The sequence below is a fragment of the Spermophilus citellus genome, assembly GCF_964194105.1.
Source record: "Spermophilus citellus genome assembly, chromosome: 2".
NCBI classification, from domain to species: Eukaryota; Metazoa; Chordata; class Mammalia; order Rodentia; family Sciuridae; genus Spermophilus; species Spermophilus citellus.
This window is the reverse complement of record NC_138183.1, coordinates 156257485-156276666: the sequence shown is the minus strand read 5'-3', so window position 1 is coordinate 156276666 and position 19182 is coordinate 156257485. Positions and strand designations below refer to the sequence as shown.

At 37.1% G+C, this 19182-nt stretch overlaps 1 protein-coding gene across 1 annotated transcript in view; it reads left to right on the top strand.

Annotated features, from left to right (window-relative positions):
• Positions 1-3338: 3338 nt before the first annotated feature.
• Positions 3339-19182, top strand: part of HTR3B (5-hydroxytryptamine receptor 3B) — a gene marked incomplete at both ends in the record, with an annotated part of 38839 nt that continues 22995 nt past the window's right edge. The window contains 2 exons of the mRNA XM_081279776.1: positions 3339-3378; positions 7865-8025. Of these exons, the coding sequence (XP_081135902.1) occupies positions 3339-3378; positions 7865-8025 (201 nt within the window). The remainder of the gene's footprint in view (positions 3379-7864; positions 8026-19182) is intronic.

The following is a 19182-nucleotide window of genomic DNA, read 5'->3' as shown; positions in this document are numbered from 1 at the left end:
TAAATTAGCTAATGAAGGTTGTAATGTACCTATATTACACATCATTAGCAATGGCCTTCCGGTAGCAGATGGGCATATGAGAAAGTTGTGAAGAAAAGGGAGGGAAGCATGTCCCGGAAGGTTTGACTTAGAGTCATAGCTTACAGTAATTCATGGCAAGAATACGATGTTGATCATCGTTTCAATTAAACTTTTGTATAAAGAGAAGCTTCTGCATTCCTCTTCCATAAAAGCACTGCCTACATGGCTATGATGTCTGGCTTTTCCTTTCTCTTGTCTTGATTCATCTCATAGATAGATGCTGACAATTTGGAGAACTGATACCAGTGCTGGGACATTGGGGACCAGATCAATCCTTTGTGAGCTTATCTCTTGATGAAGCCCCATTTATCTGCCCACTATCTCTAAAGGAAATTTCTCAAATAAATTTCTCATAACTTTGTGTTGAAGTTCCTCTCCCAGGTTACATTTAAATTTCTTTTTTTTTTTCATCTGAAATATTTTCAAATGTACAGCAAAATGGAAAGGACAGTAGAAAGAACTCCCCCCTCCTGTTCTTCCTCATACAACCATTTGAGAGTATGGCCCACGTGACTACATCATCACACTTGAATACATAGAGTATTGTTCTTCCAAAGAAGGACATTCTTTCACATAATCTCAACACAATCAAAATCAGGAAGTCAACACTGCCACATTATACTATCTAATTCATACGCCCTATTCAGGCTTCATCAATTCCTCCCATAGTGTTCCTTGTAACAACAAGATCCAATCCAGAATCACATGTTGCCCATAGTTGTTTTTTAGTCAGATTCTTCATTGCTGAGACTAAAGGACCCAACCAGCACAACTGTAGAGGAGGGAAATTTATCTGGGGGCTAATGGTTTCAGAGGTCTCAATCCACAGACAGCAGGCTCCATTCCTCAGGGCTCAAGGTGAGGATGAACATCATGGTGGAAGAGTGGCAGAGGGAAGCAGCTCCCATCATGGTGATTAGGAAACAGAAAAGACACACTCTCCAGATATGAAATTTGTATGCCCCCATTGTACCACTTCTTCCAGCCACATGCCACCTGCCTCCAGTTACCACTCAGTTCATTCCATCAGGGATCAATGAACAGATTAGGTTAAAGCTATAACCCAATCATTTCCCCTCCAAACCTTCTTGTGTTGTCTCACATGTGAGCTTTTGGGGGACATCTCACATCCAAACCATAATAATTGTCATGACTCTTTGGTCTCCCTTTGTTTGATATAATTCTTCGGTCTTTTCTTAAATTTCATAACCTTAATTTTTTGAATATTTCATGCCTGATTTTTTTTTTTTTAGAATGCCCCATAGTATGGGGTTGACTCATGTTTTCTCCTGAGTAGATTCAAGTTAAGAATTTTGGGCACGATTGCAACAGAAGAGCTCCTGAGTCGACTCAATTCATTCTGTCTCATGCCACACATGATCAACTGTTAATTTTCATCATTTGATTAAGGTGTTGTCTGCTAGCTTTCTCCACTGAAGGGTGTTGTTTTTTAATCTTTGTAATTAATAAGTGTACAAATGTGCCATTCCTCATCAAACTTTCCACCAACTAGTTTTAGCATCCATGGAAGTTTGTTGGGTGAACTAATTGTTATTATGAGGATTCCATTATGCCTTCTACATTTATTGGTCGGCATTTTCATCTAATGGAGTTCTTTCTCTTCTTCCTATTCACTTGCTTATTTAAATCAGTATGGATTTGTGGATTTAGTTTTATCTAGTGGGTTACAATTTGTTATTATCATTATTAATTTTTATGCTCAGATTGTACCAGATTTGGCCACTGGGAGTCCCTGTCATTTTATTATGTCCCCATCATTATTATTATTATTTTTTTTTTGCCCTGTCATTCTTTTAGTACCTTTTTGCTTTCTAGTACATAAGATGTTCTGGGTTCCCTTATACTCTCCCTGCATCAGTTTGGACAGCCGTAATTTCTCCATTTTTTTCCCTGTGAGTATGGTATTTAGAAACTAAGATCTGGGTACCAAGTGTGCTCATTACTCTTGGGGTCTCACTGCTCCCAGGGCCTCTAGTGTACAGAGCTAGGGAATATATATGTATGTATGAAATGTGTACACATACGTTTATATTTGTATTTATTTCTGTGTTTAGCTAAATATAATACACTGAAAATCATCAGTTCACACTGACACTTCCAAAACCAACTCAACCCCATAATCCTCTCCTTTATTCCCTTTCATATTTGTAACTTCCTCTATCAACAATAGGAAGCCAATCAGGCTATATTTTATTGGTAGATAAAATTAGGAGGAGAACTTCATGGATTCTAAACAAAGGGACTGAGTAATTAGGAGAACAGGAGCCCAATATATTCTGCCTCACCCCTCACTTTGCTCTATAATAATTTAACTCAAATCTGTGCTTCTCTAATGCCACTTAAAATAAAAAACTGGCAGATGTTGGAAATGGTATGAAATTTGTTTTTTTTTTGTTTCTATAGCATTAAGTAAGTCTAATGGAAGACAGAGCTATTATATAGAATTATGCATTCTTTTCCTTAAAATGAAGAGTCAATGAGTATTCTATTAAAAAAAACCTTTTTATTGAATGATGCTAAATCTTAATAGTTCTCATTTTCAATAGGCCTAGAAGCATTCTCTTCTAGGTTGTTTCTCTCTGAATTGTGGTCAGTGAAAATATAAAAAGCACTCCTATTTATCAAAAATCAATGTTTCTTTTAATTAAAGGGGCTTGGGAAAACAAAAAGCACTTTTACCATTGTATTGTTTGCAGTTGTTCTTCATTAGACAATACCAGGTTTCCATTAGCTTTGTGTAATTCAGGAGTCTAATAACCACTGTCAAATGCTGAAGATGTTACTGCATAAGTCTGATTTAGGACAGCTATTTGGATCTCAATTATTAATGAAATCAGTGTCCTGAATGTCAGCAAGAGCATAGTCTTAGGTTGAGGCTGCAAAGGAAATCATATTAGTGTGGAATTTCCTCTCCTTAGGGGCTCCTCCTATATTACATTATTCACTTAGCTATCTCTTGTCAGGGAGATGGAATTGTTGGCCATCATTTGATCTTGGGGCAGAACCAAATGGAGAAGTTGCAAGATTTCTGGTGTCATCAATTCCAAAATCTTAGCGTGGTGCTGATATCGCCTTCGTCCAATTGAATGTTTATAAAATAGCATCAGGAAGGATAGTACACACTGGCAAACAGAGAAGAACAGAGACCTCTGTCACGAAAAATCGAGGAGTATTTTATCCAGTAGTCAAGTTTCTTTAACCTTTTGGGGACTTGCCCAAGAACATTGGCAAGTGTGATGGCTCTTCTGTGGCCCTGCATCCTGGTGGCTGCCACAGGTGAGTCCTATTAATGATTTTACTGGGCAATGAGTATTAATGATTAGAAGCTAAAGATAAGGGATACAGTGTGCTGTAAACGTCTTACAATTTTTTGTTTTAATTCATTCACCGTAAAATGTCAGTCCTGTGAAGCTACAGGGAGACCAGTGATTTGTTTCTAACTTTGTTCCTACAATCATACACATGTGTATAATGTCACATGATAGGACTTTTTACACAGAGATGAAAGTATGCTCCAAAATGTTATGAGTGTTTGAAAAATCTCTCCTTTTCTAGAAATCAAGCTCTCTGCAGCAATTTATACTGAGTTTGTGGCATTCTTTTTCAGCTTTATGTATAATAATATATTTTTATTATCCAAAATGTTCTTGTGTTCATTATAAGCTTTTAGCTCCACGGATTTGTCATGGCTACAGATGCTTGTGTATCATGTCAGTATTGTAGTATGTATGTAAACATCTGGTCTTATAAAATGTACACAGAGATGAGTTTATCTCTAAAGATTGTACTAAAACTTGCAAGTTCTGAGTATACAATTCCTTTGAAAAAGCACTTTACAAACTAATATATCTTTTCTAAATTTCTCAAATTATACTTCCCTGGTGACATTAACTCTACTGTATTGAACTATTTAAGTTATAATACAATAGAGTCTTTGTATATGCACACAAACCTAAGAATTTATGTTTATGCTGGTGTTTCCCAGCATCCCACTTTCTTGAGGGTTTTTCTAGCGCCTGTATCCAAATTTTCAAGTTTTAACACATAACTGAAAGTGAAATGAGTCAATTACAGAGGTGAGTAAGGAATTTGGTAGTCATGAAGCTGGAAATTAAAAAAAAAAAGCTGGAAATAAGTTTTCTGTTAGATAGAGAAGAAAAATAATCTCTCATGAAAGTATGAAAAGCCTGGATGTTTAACTTAAAGGATAAAAGCATATCTTAATTAAAAAATTTTTACTGGATGCCAAATGGGTTTCTTAGCAAAAATAACTGTCACAATTAAGAAAGAAAAAATAGAAAATAAAGAAAACAGAAGAAATTCTTCTTGATACCTCTTTCTAATCTATCTCTTTGTTTTTATGCTTAATTTTTGTTCTAAATATAGCAGAAAGGTGTTTTAACAATGTCTAAAAACCAGTGTTTTACCATAAATTACATTGAAGATATTTGTGGCAAAGGGATCTGCATTTGGGATTTTAACTGTTAATTATCAAGACAGTGAATATCAGAATGCTGACCTGATCGCCACTGCCTGGCTGCTCTGCATGCTGAGGGTGTGCAGGGCAGGAGGAGGACTGGATGAGGAGAGGGATTTAGCTCCAACTTTCCTACTCACTCACCATATAATCTGGGCACATCTCTTACACATTCTGTTTCCATGATTAACTTTAATTTTGGATATTCATGAAGATAAATAAGAAGTGAAATTGTAAAGTGCCAAAAAAATATAAGATATTATTTACCTGAAAATACTATGCAGAAAATAATACTGGCTGTATACTGTCATGCTGAGAGAGTTTGGGCTTTGGATCCAGACCAGCCGTGTTTAAATTCCAGCCCCCTCGTTTGTGAGCTATCTGACCTTGGGCAGTACGAACCTCAAGCCTGTAGTCTCTCACTTAGAGTAATTGTGCACTCCTACAGACTGTGGAATTCCTAGGTCAAGATTATTGGGGATGTTAGACTTTTTAAATTTATTTTTGTAGATGGGAGGGAAAGGGAGAGAAAAGGGAGATTGCATGGAAATGGAGGGAGACCCTCATTGCTATACAAAATTACATATAAGAGGTTGTGAGGGGAATGGGAAAATAAACAAGGAGAGAAATGAACTACAGTAGATGGGGTAGAGAGAGAAGTTGGGAGGGGAGGGGAGGGGGGATAGTAGGGGATAGGAAAGGTAGCAGAATACAACAATTACTAATAGGGCATTATGTAAAATTGTGGATGTGTAACCGATGTGATTCTGCAATCTGCATTTGGGGTAAAATTGGGGGTTCATAACCCACTTCAATCTAATGTATGAAATATGATATGTCAAGAGCTTTGTAATGTTGTGAACAACCAATAAAAAATTAAAAAAAAAAAAGATTATTGGGGATGTTAAATGAGAACATTCATGAGATTTAGCCCACTTCGTAGCATACAGTAAGTATTCAGTGAGTACTTGGAAGATGCTGGAACCATACATCTGAAACTCTATTTCCTTGTAAACTTTCAGTTGTGTGTATTACTCTCAGTATTCTAAAGAATATACTAAGTCAAGAATAGCTCTTTCCCTTAAAGTACCCCAGACATTTTAACATGAGTGTATGTGAGGGAGTAACTCATTAAAACAAAGAAAACAAAGGAATAATTCTATTGTATTCTTATCTTCTTTTTAAATCTCTACTACAAGTGCTTCACAGCTCAATCCCCAACACATTCTACTTTCTAGAAATCATACAAATGAAATATTTGAAGTGATTATTAGCATTCAGTGTTAGCGAGGAATCTTTCCTGGGTCTGTTGATAGCTTCCATCAGTGTCTGTTGAAACATCACTGAACTGTGAGTCATTTAGTGCTTGTGTGAATGTCACATTAGCTTTCAAGGGGCATCATTTACTGTTAATTAATGGTCACTTAAATCCTTAATCTTTCTCCTGTAATTGATCTTTCTCCTCAGGCACATTTGCATTCATAGTAGAAATGTAATTTATTATTTCTTCCCATCTTAAACAAAGAACTCTTTCCCTTTTGGTTTACTTAAGCACACTTCCATGCTTATTATTTTTCTCGTTTCATTACTTGTTTCTCTTTTGTTCTGAGTCCTAGCTTCCAGAACTTTCTCTTTTTACCCAAAGATTTTGATACATTTTTGAAAATATGTTTATCCACAGGGGACCCATGGATTATTTCCCAGAAAAGACAGCAGAAGGAAATTTTGAGTCTTTATGAGCAGAGAGTAGAGGGAACACATACACATTCATTTCTCAGAATTATGTTTTAACTCTGTTTCTGATAGTTTTCTGTATTGAATCATGAACATTTCAGCATTTCCCCAACTGAGACTTGAATTGGGAGCTTCCAAGCGAGGTAAAAATGAAGCTGCCCAAAGCAAAGTTTGTAGGAAGAGCATTGGGCCAGCTTTGCTTTATGTTCCTGACTTCCCTCCCCTGGGGTATGCCAGTGAGAAATGTTCTCAGGTAGAGAGATTCACAGCACACTTTTTGACAATAACCATTCACAAAAACCCTAAAACTGAGGCCCGATGCAAGCCACCCACCTTAGTCCTGCATGCCTCAATGGCTGATGCCATTTTAGGCATCTTCTTGGGTGGATAGTTAAGAAGTTAAAATGCTCATTAGATTCTCAGTTCTGATGGTAATGAAAGTGAATAAATATTCCACTGCCCACAGTGAGTCTGGGATTGTACCTCCAGCATTGTTGTTAGCATTTTGGTCACATTGACACTGATAAATCATAGAAATTGCTGCCTGTGGCGGCAAGTGACACGACATCATTCATAAAGAAATGGGCATAAACAGGATTGTCGCACAGGGAGAAGCGATCTCATTTACAGTTTCCTGCTGGATCCCTTATACTTTCAGCAGCTCATCAAAATAACCATCAAAACCACTGAGAGCCCAGGCAAATTCACACGCAGGACACTGCAGATAGATTTCATCACGCACTGTGTCAGGAGGTGTGCAATTTGCTTCAGTCCAATGACTTAGCGAAGGTTTGAATTCCCTAAGGGCTGGTGAAGCTTGTGAACAAAATATCTTTTTGCAATTCAGAGAGAGCCCTCACAAATTTGTCACTTCCAATTGTTGGTGTTCATTTCTCTTGCTTTCTGTCCCCTGGCCTCTCTTGCCTCACCACCAATCACTGCTCCTCTACAAATCAAGATTCCTGGGCCAGAGGAAATGGTTGTTTCCTGAAACCAGAAAGAATTTTCCCAAAACAAAGATCTCATTTTCTGACAAGTGCATTTTATTTAAAGACAGATAGTGTGAGGAGAAGAGATTTTTTTGAGGATAAAAGTATGAATTGAAATCTCACTCATTCCGTTATCTAAAAACTCATACAGATTTTTTAGGGCTCAGTGGTTTGTCTATTATAAATGGAAAATCAAAAGAAAGAAACCAAGGTGGTAGTTAAATTTTGGCTATATATATAGGTGGGTGTCTGCTATGATAGGACCAGTGATACAGGAATAAAGAAAGAATTCTGTCTCCAAGATGCATGATTGCTGTAAAATGGAATTGTGGCTAAAGTTTGCATTCTTGGAGATGGGTTTGATTTATTTATCTTTATTCTATTTCTCTATTGGGCACTTAGGCAATCCACTTACTTATTAAATAAGTTTCTGCCAAAGAGCTCACCAGCTAGCTGTGGGCTATTCCACTAATAGCCAAGTTTGGAACAATCTGAAATCTCCTAAAGATGCTTCTTAATTTCATTTTCATGGTGATTGTTTTTTTTTTTTTTACCCCCCCAGGAATTCTAGCTACAGATACAACTCATCCCAGGAATTCTACTCTGCATCATCTCACCCAATACCTACTAGAGCCATATCACAAGGAAGTGAGACCTGTTTACAACTGGCATGATGCCACCACCGTCTACCTGGACCTATTTGTCCAAGCTGTATTGGATGTGGTAAGGACCATCTTGCCATTTCTAATTTTTGTTTCCCTCTTGGAAAACTATCTGTGATTCATGCAGGAGCTTAGATGAGGCCCTATTCTTGAGAGTATGACTCAACTGTTAGGGAAATTTGCTAGATTCATATTAGGTGTTAGCATGAGGTAAAATATTTATTTGGTTAATCGTGCTTTCTAGACCCCTATTTAGGCAAAAAGGCTAGAAATAAAAGTTTCATAGAATTAAGATAATTTACGAATTGTGGTCATAGGTCACAGTACAGATTTATTGCTGACACTAAAAATGGTGACAGGTATCTTCCTGCAGTTCACAACTGTACTTTTTTTTTTTTTTTGGTGGTATTGGGGATCGAACTCAGGGACTTATACATGAGAGGCTAGCACTCTACCAACTGACCTATATCCCCAGCCCTGTAGTTCATGTTTGTTAGTGTTAATAGTAGATTTAAGAAAAGATCAAGGGCTGGGGATGTGGCTCAAGCGGTAGCACGCTCGCCTGGCATGCGTGCGGCCCGGGTTCGATCCTCAGCACCACATACCAACAAAGATGTTGTGTCTGCCGAGAACTAAAAAATAAATATTAAAAACTCTCTCTCTCTCTCTCTCTCTCTCTCTCTCTCTCTCTCTCTCCTCTCTCACTCTCTCTTAAAAAAAGGATCAAAAAAAAAAGAGAAAGAAAGAAAAGAAAAAGAAAAGATTCACTACTTATTACCTAAAATTTGAAGGTGGATGGGGGGAATGCCTTGGTATCATGAGTTTATAAGAGGGCTTTTATATGTAAAGCCTTTGCTAAGGATGGTAGGGAAGACTTGCTTATTAATGCATTCTTTTCTTCTTGTTTCTGAGAGATGGGTCATGGGAGTGAAATGAGAACATGCATGTAGAGCAGTTAGCAGAGTTCTCAGTAAGAACTGGCCCTGACGATCCTCTCATTTCCTTTGTCTTCCCTAATTACAAAGTTTTCAATACTAAGAGAGCCCAGGTTTATTCACATTTCTGTATTTTATTTATTTATTTAGGTCCTGGGGATAGAACCTAGGAGTGGTAGAGCACCACTCAGCTAAATCCCAGTCCTTTTCAGTTTTTATTATGGTAAAGGGTCTCATTAAGTTGCTGAAACTGTCCTTGAACTTTCAATCCTTCTGCTTCAGCCTCCTAAGTGGTTGGGATCACAGGCATGCGCTATTGCACCTGGCTAGATTTCCTCTTAAAAAATAGACTTTACAAGCCTGCTGCCTTGGTGCAAGCCTGTAATCCTAGCAGCTCCAGAGGCTGAGGCAGGAGGATTGCGAGTTCAAAGCTAGCCTCAGCAAAAGTGAGGTGCTAGGCAACTCAGTGAGACTCTTTCTCTAAATAAAAAATACATACAAAACAGGACTGGAGATGTGGCTCAGAAGCTGTACCCCTGAGTTTAACCCCTGGTATGCATACCCCCCACACCCTGCCCCATCTCCCTGCAAAAAACCCCAGACATTACAAAGCTTGGTTAAAGTGGTTTAATGTTGTTTTTCAATTTACTTCAAAAACTGTATTTGTCCTTTCTTCCTTCATTTGTGTGGTGCTGGGAATCAAACCAAGGGCCTTGTGCATGCTCAGTAGGCACTGTGCCACTGAGTACATCTCTAATCCACTTTTTAAAAGTTGAGAGGTATAACATGCTTGTATTGAAATGTACAGATCTTAGGTATAGAGTCTGATTGATCATTTTGATAATTACATACTCATATAATCCATACTTCCATTAAGATAGCAAAGATTCCTATTATCTCAGAAAGACCTCTCATTCCTTTCCTAATCCATCCCACACAAATATTGTTCTAATTCCTTTCATCGGTGATTAACTTTGTCAGTTCTAGAACGTCCGTTATAGGACCCATGGTCAGTTTTAAATCTTTTTCTTGGTAGCCTCTTATTTAGGAGAAGGGAGGCTGAGGATTGAACCCAGAGCTCCCCTCATGCCAGGCAAACACTACCTGGTGACATATGTTTCCAGTCCAGCAATTTGTGTTTTTGTTGTTGTTAAAGGAATTAAATTGTCTCATTCAGTTCGTCATATTTATTGACTTAAAGTTACTCATATTTTTCTCTTTTCATTACTTTAATGTCCATAGGATTTCTGGTGATATGGCTTTTCATGCTTCATATTAGTAACTTGTGTTTTCTCTTATTTTCCCTTGACCAATCTTGCCTAAAGTTTATCAGGTTAAAAAAAAATTTTTTTTAAATAAACAATTTGGGCTTTGCAATTCTCTCATTATTTGTTTTCCAATTCACTGATATCTGCTTATTTATTTATTTATGGTGCTGGGGATTAGAACCCAGGGCCTTGTGCATGGGAGGCAAACCCTTTACCAACTGAGCTATATCCCTAGCTATCTTTATTTATTTTCTTCTACTCACTTTGGGTTTAATCAGTCCCTCTTTACGTAGTTTCTTAAAGTGAAATCTTGAATAAATAATTTTAGACTTTTAAATTTTCTAATGTAAGCATTTAAAGTTATAAATTTCCCTCTAAACATTATTTTAGTTGCACCCTATAAACTTTGATGCATTTTAAAAGTTAAGTATAAATCATATAGGATGAAATTCATCTTTCTAAAGCTGATTCCTTTTCTCTAATCCCTGTCCCTGGCAACCACTGGTCTTATTTTTTTCCCCTATAGTTTTGAGTTCCCAGAATGTCATACAAATTGAATCATATAGTATTTTATGTTTTGAATGTGGTTCTTTTCACTTAGCATAATGCCTTTGAGTTTCAAACACATTTTTTCATATTTCAGTAGTAGTTTTTTTTTTACTAGTTCAGGACTAAGTTTATTAAGGTTTTGGCATGACTCAATATTAACTTTTTTTTTTTTTATTGGTTGTTCACAACATTACAAAGCTCTTGACATATCATATTTCATACATTAGATTGAAGTGGGTTATGAACTCCCAATTTTACCCCCAAATGCAGATTGCAGAATCACGTCGGTTACATATTCACATTTTTACATAATGCCCTATTAGTAACTGTTGTATTCTGCTACATTTCCTATCCCCTACTATCCCCCCTCCCTTTCCCTCACATCTTCTCTCTCTACCCCATCTACTGTAATTAATTTCTCTCCTTGTTTATTTTCCCATTCCCCTCACAACCTCTTATATGTAATTTTGTATAGCAATGAGGGTCTCCCTTCATTTCCATGCAATTTCCCTTTTCTCTCTCTTTTGCTCCCATCTCATGTCTATTTAATGTTAATCTTTTCTTCCTGCTCTTCCTCCCTACTCTGTTCATAGTTGCTCTCATTATATCAAAGAAGACATTTGGTATTTGTTTTTTAGGGATTGGCTAGCTTCTCTAAGCATAATCTGCTCTAGTGCCATCCATTTCTCTGCAAATTCCATGATTTTGTCATTTTTTAGTGCTGTGTAATATTCCATGATGTATAAATGCCACATTTTTTTTTATCCATTCATCTATTGAAGGGCATCTGGGTTGGTTCCACAGTCTAGCTATTGTGAATTGTGCTGCTATGAACATCGATGTGGCAGTATCCCTGTAGCATGCTCTTTTAAGGTCTTCAGGGAATAGTCCGAGAAGGGCAATAGCAGGGTCAAATGGTGGTTCCATTCCCAGCTTTCCCAGGAATCTCCAAACTGCTTTCCAAATTGGCCGCACCAATTTGCAGTCCCACCAGCAATGTATAAGTGTATCCTTCTCTCCACATCCTCGCCAGCACTTGTTGTTTGACTTCATAGTGGCTGCCAATCTTACTGGAGTGAGATGGTATCTTAGGGTGGTTTTGATTTGCATTTCTCTGACTGCTAGAGATGATGAGCATTTTTTCATGTACTTGTTGATTGATTGTATATCCTCCTCTGAGAAGTGTCTGTTCAGGTCCTTGGCCCATTTGTTGATTGGGTTATTTGTTATCTTATTGTCTAATTTTTTGAGTTCTTTGTATACTCTGGATATTAGGGCTCTATCTGAAGTGTGAGGAGTAAAAATTTGTTCCCAGGATGTAGGCTCCCTATTTACCTCTCTTATTATTGTATAGTTGTGCTATAATTGTTTATATATTTCCCAATTTCTGGACATGTAAGATATTTCCATTTGGGGGCAATTAATTAATAATTTCTTAATTTTATAAGAAATTGTCAAACCAGAGATGGTGTTGCATGATGGTAATCCTAGTACTCAGGAGGCTGAGGCAGGAGGATGGCAAATTCAAGGCTAGCCTCAGCAACACAGTGAGACCCTATATCAAAACAAAAAGGGCTGGGGATGTAGCTCAGTAGTAGAGTACCTCTTGGTTCAATGTCTAGTAACCTGCACTCCCCTGAAACCAAAGAAAAGAAAAAGAAATTATCAAATTGTTTTCCAAAGTGGCTGTATAATTTGGCCTTTGGATTATAACATATTAGAGTTCCAATTTCTCCACATCATAACCCGTGCTTAATATTGTCAATCTTTTTTATTTTAAACCATTCTGGTAGGCTTGTAATATCTTCATTTTTTCTTTCTAACTTCCTACCTTCCTTTTTTTTTTTTTTTTTTTTTTTCTGTTCTGGAGATTGAACCCAGGGCCTTGTGCATGCTGAGCAAGTGCTCTACCACTCAGCTACACTCCCAGACCTTTCTATTTTTTGAGAGAAGGTCTTGCTGAGTTGCCCAGGATGGCCTCGAACTTGTAATCCTCCTGCCTCAGCTTCCTCAGTAGCTGGGATTATAAGTGGGCACCACTGTGCTCAGCTGAAATAGTTTCCTATAAACAGATATAGTTGAAGTTTTTCTTTCAGTTTTTATTTTGAAATAATAAAATGTAAATGTACCAAATATAAATGTACCAAATGTAAAATATAAATGTACCAAAGGTTGCAAAGAAATCTATAGGGGGCTGGGGATATAGCTCAGTTGGTAGAGTACTTGCCTCGCATGCACAAGGCCCTGGGTTCAATCCCCAGCACCACAGAAAAGAAAAAAGAAAAAAAAGAAAGAAAGAAAGAAAGAAAGAAAGAAAGAAAGAAAGAAAGAAAGAAAGAAAGGAAGGAAGGAAGGAAGGAAGGAAGGAAGGAAGGAAGGAAGAAAGAAAGAAATCTACAGGAAGGTCCTATGCACCTTTTACCTAAGCTCTCCCAATGTTAATATCTTCCATAAACATAATACAGTGTCAATACTAGAAAACGGACATTGGTACAATTCACAAGGATTGTTCAGATTTCTCCAGTTGATGTATACCTATGTACATTTCTATATTTAGTTCTAGGTACATTTATTACATGAGTATATGTGTTGAACATCTTTCTAGTACTATTCACAATACCTGAGATAATTAACTTATAAAGAGAAAAGATTTATTTTGGCTTACAGACCATGATTGTTTGGCCCCATTTCTTTGGACCTGTGGCAAGGCAGCACATCATGCAGGAGTATACAATGGAGCAAAACCACTTGCTTCATGAATGGGAAGCAGAGACTGAGGGGGGGGGGCATAATCCCCCTTAAGGGCATGCTTCCAGAGACCTAAGGACCTTCCATTAGGCCCCACCTTTTAAAGGTTCCATCATTTCCCAATAGGGCTGCCCTGGGGACCCAGCCTTTAACACATGTACCTGTGAGGGCTCTTCAACCTCAAAGTACAGCAGTCTAACGTGTAACCACCACCATAATCAAGTTATACAACTCTACTCTTCGGTAGCTAGCTACATCACCTTCTCCCCACTAATCTCTAACCTATAGCAACAATTCATCTCAATCTTTTTGCTTTTTCAAGAATGTTGTGTAAATAGAAGCATATAATATATTACCTTTGAGACTGACATCTTTCATTTAGCCTAGTTTCTTTAGTTCTTTCATGTTGGTGTGCATAGCAGTAGTTCATTCCCTTTTATTGCTGAGTAGGATTCCTGGTTTTTGCTTCATTTAACTGGTCTGAAAAATCTATGCATTTTAATTGAAGTGTTTAGTCCATTTGCCAACACCATCTTGTTGTTTGTTTTGTAATTATTCTATGTGTTTTTTGTTCTTCTGTTCCTTATATCCCACCTTATTTTGGGTAGATTTAAAATTATTAACAAATATTAAAAATAACAAAATATTTAAAAAATGTTTTTAACATTTTATTTTAGTTTACCTATTGGCTTTTTAAGCTTTCCTTTTCATATTATTATTTTTTCCATCTTTGTTGTTTTAAGAGTTTGCCTTTGGGAGTTTCATATTTATCATTATTTTATTCCAGTGTACTTAGATTTAACATTATGATACTTTTCATAAAATATATGAAACTTATAATAATAATCTATCAACCTGTTGCATTCTCATTGCTACTTTTATCTTCAATTTTATATTCACATGCATAATATACCTCACAATATCATGTTAGTATTTTAATGTACTTTGTTAAAATAATTTAATGATTCCTCTTTATTTTAATGGTTTTTTTTTGTGTTAATATTGTAGTGCTATATGGTGAGTAATAGCATCTGGATTCTTCAGCTGACAATTAGGCATTGCAATTGATGAAAAATAAATTTGAAACAGAGTATAGGGTTTACATTTTCTTTTAACTGATGCAGATTGCTTTAGTATAATTTTCCTCCAGCTTAGATAAATACCTAATCAATTGTTTCTTAGTAAACCGAAATATTTAAGAGATACACACCAAATTCTTCCTTTTAACAACAAATTGTGTCTTTCTTATTTATATTTTGCCACCCTTGCTAGTAAAAGCCAAAAGACCTTAGAAAATATTATTTAATTTAATGCCAGGAAATACCACCACACTAAAAGGCCTAGTCTCACAAATTTTAATAGAAAATTCCTTTATTCTCTTTTTAATTGAATACTGAACTAGAATTTTGGAGATTCAGTTTCCTGGGGCTGATTCTTCACCTGGCTAAAAGAGATATTATTCCTTGTCATCTAGTTGCCAGTGGGTTATCATGACTGTTCTGCTCACCAGAGGTTGTCCAGTGGTGAAGACATTTTGAGTAGATACACAATATGAAGTGTGTCACATGAAACCCCAGGGCAGAGGGGCAGTCAGCCTTGAGCTAGTGATGCAGATAACCTAAAGGGCTCTCCTTATCCTTCTACTTTCTGCTTCATGTAGATTAAGATAAAATAGAATTGCTTAGGCTTTCCTTTAGAGCTTATTTGGAGATAAATATAGGAAAGAAGTAGAGTCTTTATATTAATATTTTTCCTTGGAAGAAGTGTATCAAATTGAAAAATTGTTATCTCTTTCTTCCTATCTTGATAAAAGAAAGCAAAATCCGATTCTGTATGGTAGGTAAGGAGAACACTATTATTTTTTTCAAGAATGAGATTTTTATTCCATTATAGAATATGCTTGTTACTATAATATGTTAGATATTATTGTAGTATATTTTTACATATTTCTTCCCTTTTTTTGTGCAGTGCTGGGGACTGGGGATTGAATTCAGGGTACACACTAGGCAAGTGCTCTACCACTGAGCTACATCCCCAGCCCCTGGAATATTCTTTTTTTTTTTTTTTTTTTTTTTTTTTTTAACAGAGGGCTTTTTTTTTCCCCCTTAAATATTGTATTTTTTTTGCCTTTATTTTATTTTATGTGGTGCTGGGGATTGAACCCAGTGCCTCACGCATGCCAGGAAAGCGTACTATCACTTGAGCCACATCCCCAGCACCCCCTGGAATATTCATGTGTCCTATCCCTCTAGTTTTATTCCTCTCTATTGTCTTATCTACATATACTTAATATTACAAGGAACCTGGACCCCTTGTTGTGTCTTGCCTGTATGCTTTCATTCCATTTCCTCCACTGAACATTCTCCTCTTCATTCTTCATCTGTGCAATGTCATATTCCTCCAAATCTCAGCTCCTAAAAGAAATTTCTCCAAGATAGTTGGCTGAAATCTTTTTGTTGTTGTTGGTTTGTTGTACTAGGAATTGAACTCAGGCGTACTGTACCACTGAACTACATCCCCAGCCCTTTTATTTATTATTATTATTATTATTTTTTTTTTTTGAGAGAGAGAGAGAGAGAGAGAGAGAGAGAGAGAGAGAGAGAGAGAGAGAATTTTTTTAATATTTATTTTTTAGTTCTTGGCGGACACAAGATCTTTGTTGGTATGTGGTGCTGAGGATCGAACCCGGGCCGCACACCTGCCAGGCAAGCGCGCTACTGCTTGAGCCACATCCCCAGGCCCCTTTTTATTTTTTTGAGACAGAATCTCATTAAGTTCCTGAGGCTGGCCTTGAACTTGAAAATTCAAATTTATGATCCTCCTGCCTCAGCCTCCTGAGTCACTGGGATTATGGACATGTATTACAGTGCTCAGCTTTTAAAATATGTTTTTTTCTTTCTTTATTTTTGATGCTGAGTATTGAATGCACATAGTTATTGTTAAAAATGTCATATTTCCTAATTTATTATAAACTACTTGAAGACTTTTTTTTGGGGGGGGTTACTGGGGCTTGAACCTAGGGGTGCTTAACCACTGAGACACATCTTCAGCCTTTTTTATTTTTTATTTTGAGACAGAGTCTCACTAATTTGCTGAGGATGGCCTCAAACTTGCAATCCTCCTGCCTCACTCTCCTAGATTGCTGGGATTTCAGGCATGTTCCACCATCCTGGCTACTGATATTCATATTTCCCAAACCATGCAGTCCAGTATATTTTACTCCCAAGACACTGGATCAATACTGGTTACATGAACAAATGAATTTAAAAATAAAATATCAATCCTAGTATTATTTTTTGTCACAGGCTAGTTTACTTTGAATCCCAGTATTATTTTTGTCACAGGCATTGCCGAATTCTCAATTTCATTTAGGTGAGCTAAGCCTAAAGTGAACTCCAGAGGCAGGGACAGTTTTGAAGGACTTGATAAAATCGCTCACAGATTCTGCAGAAGACAAGGACACTCCCGACGTAAATACAGAACTTGTTGGATGCATCTGCCAACCGCTGAGCTACTGGCAACTCGTATTTGGAATGAAGAGCTTCCAGGCCTGCTCTCATCTCTGCACCTCTCTTCCATTATAATCTTTTGCCTCCTGTTTTGTTTATATAAAAGACTACAGTCTAGTCTTAGAATTTCTGGGTATTATGAGTACCTTAGGGAAATCTGATTATAGAGATAATCTACTCAACAGTGAAGAGTTTCAATTTGTTTCTATTGAGTTTTGTCAATTCCGAATCCCAGATACCTTTGTATTCCAGTCCATTGACTAGAGCCTCCCAGCCAGACGTTGAGGCATCTGTTTCTATAGTCTCCCGAACTGGGAGAGATAAATAAGAATGTGGGGGAATTATCTGTATATTTGCTAACCACCAATTTAGATCTAAATAGACTCCCTCTGTTAGGAAGACTAATGAATTCCAATTCTCTGAAATATCCTTTGCTTTTAACAAGCAAGATGGAAGGTATCTAAAGAAAAAGAGAGAGAGAGAGAGAGAGAGAGACACACAGAGGGAAAAGCTGTGAATAATACCACCAGAGAACCAATTATGCTCACCAGCTGGCATTGAGAAACTTGTTTCCTTTGACAAAAAAAGATTTTAGTTTTTGCCTCAAACTACTTTTTGACACTGTGTTCTTTAGGGCTGAATGACGAATCCCCTCAGCCGCCCCTATAAGATTTTAGGGGAAAAAATTTTTTTTAATGTTATTGTTATATATGATATGACAAAGAAATGGTGAGCAGAGAAAGGCATCAATACGGCAGTTTATAAGAACTAACTGGATAAAATGGTAAGTGAAAATGAATCATTAAAACCCAGAGACCCTACCCTCTTCCTAACCATCTGACGGAATCAATGAGAGACAGGCACAGCTTGGTATGCCAGTGATAATAGAACTGGTAAGGACAATTAATAGAGGTAAAGGTATATTTCTTTCTTTGTTTCTTTTTTTTCCTTTTTGGTGCTAGGGATTGAACCCAGGAGCACTTTACCCCTGAACTATATCCCCAGCCCTTTTTGTAATTTTGAGGCAGGGTCTCACTAAATTGCTCAGGCTGTTCTAGAATTTGAGATCCTCCTGTCTCAGCCTCCTGAGTTACTGGGATTACAGGCACATACCACCATGCCCAGGTTAAAGGTTAATTCTTAAGCATAGATAACTGCTAGATTTCCAAGTAACATAAACTCCATTTTGGACCCTTTTTCCCCCTATTTGCAGGGAATTCTCACAGATGATAACTAAGCCGAAAATGAGCCTTTGTGCTTGAGTAACATGTTATATTTCATGACCTGTTGGCTAGTAAAATTTGCAAAGAAAATTAGGGTGTTCCCTAATCTTAAACTTCCAATAGAGAACTTTTTTTTTCCACCACCAGGACCCCTGCTGAGCCACTCTTGGCTGGGAGTCTCTTCTAGTCCCCCACCAAGCTGTTCCTTAGGGAAATACTTGTGAACTCAATCTTTTCACTTTGCATATCACTTTAAAACCTGCCTTTCCCAACTATCTGCTAAATGTCCATAAAAATCTGTTGAACAAGTTCATTGGAACCTCCTTTTGCTGAGGCGCCAAAGCAGGGTCACTTCATATCTGCTCACCATTTCTTTTTCTTTCTCAAGGAACCTAGAAATGCCATATACAGTAGCGGGCAGCAATTTGCTTCTTTTTTATTTTTATTTTTGTTGTGCTGGGGGTGAAATACTGGATGCTTTCCTGCTGAGATACATCTCCAATCCTTTATATTTTTTGTTTTGAGGTACGTTTTCACTTAGTTGCCCAGGCTGGCCTCAATCTTGTGATCCTCCTGCCTCAGCCTCTGAGTAGCTGGGATTATAGGTGCATGCTACTACACTTGGCTGCAATTTTCTTTCTAGATTGTAAAACAGGGAAATTTTAATCTGAAAAGTTTATGGATTTTCTTCCAAATGCTGCCACCCTGTGAAGAGCCCCTAAACATGTCCATCTAGTTCATGAACTGTACAATTTCAGATACACCATTGTCATGGACTAAAATCTTCTATATCCCATACCCAATCTGAATTCTTCAGAGTGTCAATTTTGACCCTGTGCACAAAGACTATATATTTTAAATATTGGTGGGGAACTGATAATCAATTAATTTAGTAAACCTAGTTCCAGGAAAGGAAACAAGAGTTGTTATTTGCTTTCATATACATAACTGTTCACTTATCATAATGTCTTCAGGCTCATACATGT